A 10,000-nucleotide genomic window follows, 5' to 3' on the forward strand; every position below is an offset into this window, starting at 1 on the left:
ATGTCTCAGAGGAAATATTCAAATCTAACGCTTAGCTTGTTTTAAAAAAGTTAAATAACATGGTGACATAATAAAACATACGTTTTGCTGTAGTTTTCTTTTTTCTTTTTTTCGGGAAAAAATCTTCAGTCAGTAGTTTGATGAAATGATGTGAATGTGACGTCATAGTAACAAACCGGAGATATTTTGATTCAATCTCACTCGTGGTCACCCGTGGTCACTCGTGGTCACTCGTAGTCACTCGTGATTATTTGTAGTCCCTATCGTCTGAACGGTGTCACTGCATGAGTTGACAGTCGTTTTGACATTTCTTACTAATTTTAGACCTTCTCAAGTTTCATTGACGACTTCGCGGTTTCTATGCGATGGACGAGGTGAAGGCTATTTTTATTTTTTAGTGGAGAGCTAATCGACGTTCTGTTGCTCTGTGCTGTCTCCTTGCTTTTAGAAGTAGCGGACAGTTTGTGTAGGATCAAAGTTAGGAGCAGCATGAATGCTTTCAAGGCAACTGAGTTCAAATCAGAATCTGTAATATTAAACGGTATACCATTGGACCGGCCTTCTCAAACAACTCAACGGCCTGTACCAGAGGTTTTTCCTCGCCTATTCCGTCGCTCTGAAAGAGAAAAACCTCTGGCAACCAGGGTAGGCAACAATAAGTTGCCTAAGGAAACCCAAATTTTATCATGGCTTTCATCGCTCCAGAACCTTTCTCAGAATTCTTGCTGTACCAAGGAGAGCGGTTTTTTGAATTAGTTCTATAGAAGTGTGAGTGCCAATGCGCTTTAAGTTGCTTTCAAGCCTTTTTTTTTTGGAAGTGCTCCCAGTGCCCCAATTACTACTGGAAGCACCTGGGTTCGGACATTCCACATTATCATTATCATTATTATGATTATTATTATTGATTATTATTATTATTATTATTATTATTATTATTATTATTATTAATCCGCCAGTCCGCCCATCTTCTGGGTCGTTTGTAAGGATATTAATTCCAGTTTGTAGTTCATCAAGAAAATTTTATACAAAACTCTTTTAATGAAACAAAAACAGCACTAATACAATAATACAATACAATACCTACTTAGTTGACCGCTCCACGTAGGGGCTTTTCAGGGCCAATGAAACACAATCAACGAAACGACAGAACACAACAACAACTGTTAAGAATCCTAACTGGCCGGAGGCAAACCAGTTGGATATTTACAAGTGCAGCCTGGAAGTTGAACCAGGGTCTACCAGAAACAAATTCAACGAGTGATTAGAACGGGTCTTGAACCCGGGATCTCCGGATCTTAAGGAAAGCATTCTAACCACTGGGCCACACTGCCTCCAATAAACATTGGAAATTGGATTGCAAATTTATTGGAATCGTTGAATCAGTCATCGGTACAGACCACTATAGCAACTGGGTTAGGTATTAGGATGTTGGACTTTTAAACTTTATTTCCATCACCAGGCGAAGAAAAGCCATTTACAAATAAGTCATGTCAATCTTTCATTACAAAGGGTTAAAAATGTCCTTTATGACAAAAAAAAAATCTCAATTAAAATCCTCGAAAACAGACTTTATTTCATCCAACCGACTTTAAATCGTTGTTATAGTGAGATGATACGACTTGCTGCAAACTCTTAAATATGTATTATGGTCTTGGAGTCGTCTTTTAAATGCAAATACCAAAAACAACAAATTATAATAAATGACTGACGGACTGATTTCCATCTTATTTACCATTCACTGATTATTTAAAAGAGACTCATATTAAACACAGTTTGCTGATTACTTGAGGAGGCTCAAATCAGTTCAATGTTTAACACTTTCAAACACTGTACTATTTCTACTATTTCGAAGGATTGATACTAAAATATAAAATAAAATAAATATTTCCCTATTAAAATCGTCGAAAATAGATTTCATTTCATCCAACCGCTTATCATTTAAAGAGATATCACCCTTTGACATATTACAAATCGTTGTTTTGCTAAGATGATACAACTTGTTGTCAACACTTAAATATATATTTTGATGTTGGGGGCGTCTTCTCACCTTAATTGCAAAAATAACAAATTATAATAACTGACTGACTGAATGATTTCCCCCTTAGTATTCACAGATTATTTAAAATAGGTACATAAACTATAGTTTGTTGATTTTTTGAGAAGCTCAAATCAGTTTAAACACTTTCAAAAACTGCACTATTTTGAAGGATTGAAACTTCACACCTGTTTCACGCAACCGCAATGTTAACGAATCATATAAAATACCGATGATTGCTTAGCCTGCGAACGCAGACGTATTTCCGGCGGTCGTTTCTCTCCCCCGAAAAGTAACGTCTGCGAGTTCGAGCTGCAAAACGATTTCTGTGACGTAAGATCTTTTGTTAGGTTTTTGACCAATCAAATTGTATGATAGAAGCAAGCTCGAGTTACTCTTGTGCGACTTCGCGCAATTGCGTGTCTCAAATACAAGCCATACACGTAAGATTCTCAGTTGTGGAGCGTGATTATGAGTGATATAAACAACCATGAACGAAACTCCCAAGAAGATTTCTCACGATTGTGAATGCTGCATTCTTTGTAGAGGGAATTTCTCGGCGGCTAAGGAGAAGATATGTGTGTTTGGTAAAAGCAATGTTGACATATGTTCTTTGGTATATCGTGCCACAAACGTTGATCTTTCTGTTTACGTCGACTGTGAAAAGCTGGCCATTTGTAGCACTGCGTGCGACAAATGGCCAGCTTTTCACAGCTTTTGTGCGATTCAATAATGCCCTGCAAAAGGTGGACGAAATTAGCGAAGAAATTAGGGGATATTTTGGCGGTAGTGTTTCCTTCGTGTAAAAAGGATGGCGAAAGACAATTGCAAGACACTAGGCATGATTGATCAAGTTACATGTAGCTTATATCAATTGTTTATTGTAGAATTTCATTATCATATGATACATTTTCAATCTGCACTGATCGTGGTTAGCAAAAGCTGGTCGAGGCGAGCAGTGGTTACGCGTGTATAAAAGAGAGAACAAGTAGAGAAAGCTACGGTATTCAGTTGTGTTTCACCGACAAGACATGCATTGTAGAACGAACAGGTATACAAATAACTAGTGTACAAAGCATGCAGTCAACTAAAACAAGTAAATATCTAAAATCAATAGAAAGTGCAAATATCAGAAGCCAGATTATTAAGTATTTTTGTTATTAAGACAGATAAATCAATACAGTCATTTTCTTCTGAAAGTCTTTGGAGTAGGATACTGTGGTTTTTAATTTTAAAATTGTTTTTGGATAGATGGCGAATTTCACGAGGTAAACTATTCCAAATTTTTACACCATATATTGAAAATGATTTAATTTGTTTGTCAATTCTTGAGGGTTTAACAAAATAGTCACCTCTTGAAGATGATCTTGTTTTATATGAATAAATGCTTGCTTAAGAAATCAATAAATCAGCATTATTTGGAGTCGATAAATTAGATATGTCATGCATCAGAACAGCTGCAACTGATTTACGAGAATGGGGGACTGCACGGAGACGTACTAGAGACTTTAACACTTATCAGTGACAAATAACATGAGCCTCGTCGACAGTAACTGCTCTGACAGATTTCCGGTACAACTCGCTCATTGCCATTTTCCTCCATGTTTCGTATCCCAGCCATAGTTCAGGTGATCCGAGGGCAATTAAATATTCCCCATTCTTTACTTCTTTCGTTTGTTTTACGGTGGCTATTTCAGCCAAAGATACGGCAGTGATTCCCAGGGAATTTAGGCGCAACACTTGATCTTTTATCAGGCTGTTAAGCGGAGAAATCACGACGATGATATTAAATAATCTCGTCAGTTGACTGCAAGCACGCGTAAACCAACGGCAAAGCATGGTAAATCAACGACTTTCCAAAACCCGTTGGAAGATTTACGAAAATATCCTTCTTCTCTTGAACAATGTATTTGATGGACTCCTCCTGGTGCGTATTCAAACTGTCAAATCCAAAAACATTGCAAACCTGGTTGAACGCGTCGTTGAACGCTTCTTCCAGTGTGTCCGCCATTTTTTCTCCACGAGAATACGTGGTTATACCGCGCACGAATCCTGCGAGTTAGTTCTGGATTTTTTAGAGCTAAACGGTGATTGGTGAATAATTCTTACGTCACGGAAATCGTTTTGCAGCTCGAACTCGCAGACGTTACTTTTCGGGGGAGAGAAACGACCACCGGAAATACGTCTACGTTCGCAGGCTAATGATTGCTTGACAAGATGCACGGATTGATGTTACATACTATGTTACCATAGCAACAAGGGATTGTTTCATCTACTTCTATGTAAGAAGTGAACGCGGAGACCCCCATTTTTTATTGCTGAAAAGAGATTATCAGGCTAGGACAAAACTCTCCGCAAAGTTAAAGTGGTACTATCATCTTTCCTATCTAAGCCATTTTGAAACATAAACACGTAGTCTGCGTGAGAAGAGAAATGCTGTTTACTTTTTTCAAATATCTCTTTTCGTTCCAGAGATTTTCGAGTTTTTAAAATATGCAAATTAGCCAAGTGATGACGTCATACACTCAACCAAATTTTGTTCTAATATGATGAAAAGAAATATCTCAGTCAATTTGTATCAGAAATGTTTGATTTTTTGCAGTAAGATTCTACTAAATGTTCTCCACAATGAGCTTAACAGTTCTGTTACCATGGCATCACACTGGGTTCCAGATCTCCCCCATATTAAAAGCTTCTCTGGCCACCTTTGGCGTTCCATTTTGATATTTGCTAAACAGCCCTTCATATGCATTATCCAGCAAGCATATAAATATGTTAGCACGACTTTGTGGCCTTGTTTAACATTTTTCAAGCTGAAAATCACTAACATATTGAAATTAAGTGGGTGGGGACTGGAAAAGAGTGAGTTGCCATGGGAACATAATTTTTTATAGTCATAGGTGTGTTTCCTGTAGAAATATTAGACTACCAAGTTTCAACGGTCTGCGCTGCAAATTGGCTAAGTTAGCTCTATTTATATACTAAAGATAATATTGGATTGAGTGTATGACGTCATTTGCATATTTTACCCATTTTTCAAATTTAAATATCTCCGGAACTAATGAAGATATTTGCAAACGGTAAATCGCATTTTTGTTCTTTCACGGAATTCTATGTGATACACTCAAAAAATCAAGGGGTAAAAATTTGGAGCGTTCACCTTAAGAAACGTTAAGGTGGTTCTAAATCAGCATCAGAGAATTTGTTTTAACTTGGCAGAGGGTTTTATCTTAGCCGCTTATTACTTTTGAGCAACAAAAATTGGGCGCCACCCACTCAGCAGTTTTTTTTAAGATGAAGGCATTAATTTAAAGATAAAATATTGAATGTTTTTTTATGACTTTCCTGTTGCTATGGAGTCCAATTTTGTCATAATAAGGTGTGTATCTTATTGGGGTATGGTACCATAACATTGCTGTTAGGTCAAGCAATGTTGTCGAGTTCATCCCTCTGATGAAGCAATCCTTTGGAATTGTTGAAACTGGTTTGAGACACTATAAATTTATTTCCTAGTTTGTTATTTGGTAATTATTCAATTTATTGTTTGTCAATTTTCCACAGATTGATATGGCTTCCTTAACAAGATCATAACTGTCACCCATTCTTTTTGCCGATGACTGCAACTTTTTAGCGCGGTTATATATCTCTCTCAGTCTATGAGCAGACCGACTTTCAAGCACAGTTCTCGACAAGAGGCGATGTCATTGCGTCCAATCTCTTTAATGTTTTTCGTTAATTTAGGTACTGTAAGCTCTGGGCATTTCGCCTGCAGCAAGCTCATTAACAGCTTAGAGGGGCTTCTGTTTCTTGTCAGCTCCTCGTCACTGTAAGGCGTTGCGTTCTTCCGGGGATATCTTGTATTTAGCGGCTAGGATTTCATAGTCCTTTCGAAACCAGCACCGTCTTCCGTTATCAAGCCTGGAGCACATTCAGTCGAACAGCTCCATGTGGTCGTTCTCGAGCTGCTAAAGGTTTAACTAAGCTGAATAAAAAAAAACAAGCAAGATTCAATCAAAACGGCTCGCAAAATGAAATATGCTATTTTAGTATAATTACGTAGGTGATTATTGAAAACTCTCTGCGCTGATTGGTTGCGCTTGAGGTGACTATTACGCGATAATCACCTAAGCGGTTTTTATCAAAATGGCCGCAAGCTGTTTTGTCGAGTTGACAGACGAAGAAATTAATTGTTTTAAAGAAACTGCATATTTTTCAAATAGTCACGTATGGAATTATACTACAATTATTATTCACCGTCCTCAGGCTCGGTGAATATCCGTGAATAAAAAAACTCGACTTCCTCTCGGTTTTTATTCATCGATGTTCACCTCGCCTTCGGCGAATAATTGTTTATAAGTATTCTTCAAGGCTTGCCTTTGTCGGTGGCGCAAGGTCCCCTCTCAAACGGAAAGTGAGCGATAATGAAGGAACCAAGATCGTGGTCTATGAACCATTTTGTAAAGAAAAATGGTGATATATACGTTGAAGTAAAGTAAAGTCTTTGTTTTACGAGTGGGTTAATGAAATTGTGGCCCTCGATCAGACCATAGTTAATCTAGGGACTGGTTACGAAACCCTGGGAATTTCAAAAGCAGGAACAATACAGTCGCAGATGTTGAACCGACCGTGACCCTGCACAATCTTTTGTTTTTGGTTCGCAAGTTAATTTCGAATAAATTAGTCGAAGCTTTTGATTGGTTATCCTGCCGAAAAAAGCGTGTTTTTGTCGGGTTTTTTGCAGGGTCAAGGCCAAAAAAGCGAACAAAAACATGAAACAAAGAAACTTGTCGAGTTTCATACCCAGCCTATTTCTATTAACTATGATCAGACCAGAACACAACACTGGGAACTTCGTGCCCTCCTCTTTTCGAATGGTGAGTGGGATCTTTATGAATAAGGATTGTGAGTCGGGGCCTACGGTTTATAGTCCTTATCCGAGAAGACTTGAAAGTCTAACCATTTGCGGATGTAATTACAAAGGTAGCACTTTCTCCTCGATTATGTAAAGATTTTGGATGTTGGTCCGGCTGGAGGTGAGCTAACGACCTCCCGCACTCTAGTCTCGAACTGGTCGGCGGTCAAAAGGTCAATCATTTGGAACGTTAAGCCTGGTTGAGTACGTAGCCAGAGAAATTATATGTTCTTTATTACGGCCTGCACTTTTCTGTGCTTGTGCTTTATGTAACTGTGAGTCGCCTGAAGGCAATGCAAAGTCTACAAGAAGCTGTACCCATCACCCTGACGGGTAGGTATTGTCACAATACATGATTAGTACATGAAGCCTTACTAGCCCTAGACGGGCACTACGGGACTTTAGCTTTGTGGTCCCGCCATCTTGAATGAGAATGTAAATGTCATATGAATGTACCGGAGAAACTTTTAAAACTGAATAAAGCTGGTTATGTTGCAGGTATGGATAAGAAATAAAAAGAACCCGTTCTGTTAATCAGCTAGTTACTCACCGGGATTCATTTGCGCTTCTTGCGCGGAAGATGCGATCGGTTCAAGTGGAATAGGGACTGCCCTGTCATTTCCAGCTCTACCACTGGCTGAGAGAAGCCTTTGAAGTCGGCGTTGTCGAAGCACGCAACAAAACATCGATACTATTGACACAAGGGTTGTGAATACCAACAGAGAAAAAACAATAATCAATACTTTGTTTCCATCGCTTTCTTCTCCAGCCTCTAGCTCTCTGTCGTCTGATTCTTGCCAACGAGGGTCTGACGAAATCGACGCCTCTGATGGAGTCGGCTGATTGACAGGTGGGTTGCGTGTTCTAACTTTAAGTCTCTTTTCCGATGTATGAATTGTGTACGAAACAGTAGAGGTCTCATTCACAGGTAAGGATATCTTCCTGTCGCTTGTCGGTGCTTCAACCCTTGCCGTATGCTTTTCATAGCAAGGTAAAGACCGCAATTTGCACTTCTTGGAACCATTTGCGCATTCAGACGCTACTTCGTCGTTTTCGTCTCCGCAACATTCCGCACAACGCAGACATTGAAAGATGAATGCTAAGGAATAATAGCCATCTATGCATTTGTCATCGCATTCAGTATTAACGAACAAACTGCAGTTCGTTTTTATCGCTCTTCCTTCAGAGCATACAGTACAGGATTCACACTGATGTTTTCCGTAATTGTTCGAGTAGGTTTCCCCAAGCTTACAGGAAACACAGTGGACAGGGGTCCCGTATGGAACTGAGCTGCCACAGGGGACGGAGGGTTCAGATCCCGCGGGACAATCAGGACAATCGAGGCACTTGTAGCTAGTGTTTCCCGCAGCCTGAACCCAGCGGATTTGTTCCGGCGTCTTACACACTGTGACTGCATTTCCTCCATACACCTGTAAAGTAAAAGTAGAAAAGAGAGGTAAATATTTTCAAGAAAGGTCATGCCGTAATTCCCTAAAGATCTTGTTACAAGTATGTTTTACCACGTAATCATGCGTAACATATCCGATTTCCAGCCTCAAATTTAACGGCGAAATTATATTTCTAAAATATTTACTGATTACTTCGTGTTGGTTACGGTAAAAGACGTTTTTCATGTACCAAGCCGAAAGTTGGCCATGCGTATTGCGCAGCAAAGCATTCCATCTTTCGTAAATCTCTTAGAACGCGCGCGGGCCTGCCCCACAAAACGCGCCAAATTGATTTCGTCAGGGTTGTACATTGCCTTCAAACTGGTATGTGACCAAATTTAAGGCCTATTATTAGGGCAGTCGTCTCTATGAGAAATCAATCGAAAGCCGACTTCAACCAGCTGGAAATCTGACGTACAAGCTGTAATGCCAAGGTTTTGTGACTAAAAATTAGTAAGCATTCACGGCATTCTTAACAAATGAAATCATCTTAGGTCGCAGGGTCATGATTGTTGTGTAACAGACTCAACATCAAGCATGTGAGCCTTCAGCTTCAAATGTTTAGGTTGCACCATAAACTAAAATTGCGCATTTTTGTTTAAGACAGATGCATCACCTTAATTTAGGAAAAATGTACCTTTTTGTATTGTCTCGGTGGTGAAAACCTTCCTTTTCTCGGTTTTAACGCAATCATGTCAAGCACCGAACTGCTAACTAAGCACCTTGAAGACACATCATCACGAAATCAACAGGAATCATCAAAACGATTTCTCGTGCTCTGTTTCTCGTCATATCGTTTTAAAATCGCGAGACAGAATTATTAAGTAAACGATCCTTAATCGTTGGTAAGATTTCCGAAATATGACACAGTAATCGTTGTTAAACAAAGTAAATTGCTAATTTACGTAAGAAAGCGGATGAAAATGTAAAATTAACCATGGTGAGTTGGTACAGTCAGTGTAGATATGACAAGAAAATAGTTATTTGAGAAATTCTCGAATTTGACAATCCTCGCACCATTCTATCGTAATAATTTGAAAAATGTCTCACGACCATAAGCTTATGAAAAATACTTACATGTATACATTGTTCGCCACGTTGCCACAAATCTACACGGTCAGCACATTTTTAGCAAGTCGAAGAATAACGTGGTTTTCGAAGAGAGAATGAACTCGAAACATTTACAAAGAGTCATTGGCGCCTCTTCGTCTTCATCTTGACAAAATAAGAGAATATATAAGGCTCTGTACTTACCAGCAAGCCAAGACTGACTACGAATGAAAAAAGCTTCGAAATTTTAACCATCCTGAGAGCGAAAAAATTACTAATACTGAGACTTTCCATCACGGAACTCCTTGTGGAGATATGCCTCTGCACGGTTATTTAATTGAAGGGAGCGATTTGTCCAAAGAGTGGTCGAAGTCAAGTAAGCACATTGTGCAAAGGCCAAGCACAGAAATATACTTGTTTTCAAGTGGGAAATTTGTCGAGACTGTTGATGTACAAGGCCCGTCCCAATAAGGAGGGTGACATCACTTAAAACCTGATACAGGAAATGCGGAGAAATGTTGCGTGATAGAGGGTATGAATTTTCATTTGTCGTCA

General features: G+C 39.1%; 1 protein-coding gene across 1 annotated transcript in view; it reads right to left on the reverse strand.

The window, feature by feature from the left end:
* The window catches only part of LOC138016273 (uncharacterized), a 22,378-nt gene extending 12,501 nt beyond the window's left edge, over positions 1-9,877 (reverse strand). Inside the window, exons 1-2 of the mRNA XM_068863444.1 lie at positions 9,650-9,877; positions 7,498-8,377 (exon numbers count right to left, since the gene is read on the reverse strand). Coding sequence (XP_068719545.1) covers positions 7,498-8,377; positions 9,650-9,739 — 970 coding nt within the window. The 5' untranslated portion in view covers positions 9,740-9,877. The remainder of the gene's footprint in view (positions 1-7,497; positions 8,378-9,649) is intronic.
* Positions 9,878-10,000: the final 123 nt, after the last annotated feature.

This window comes from Montipora capricornis, chromosome 9, assembly GCF_036669925.1.
Source record: "Montipora capricornis isolate CH-2021 chromosome 9, ASM3666992v2, whole genome shotgun sequence".
NCBI classification, from domain to species: Eukaryota; Metazoa; Cnidaria; class Anthozoa; order Scleractinia; family Acroporidae; genus Montipora; species Montipora capricornis.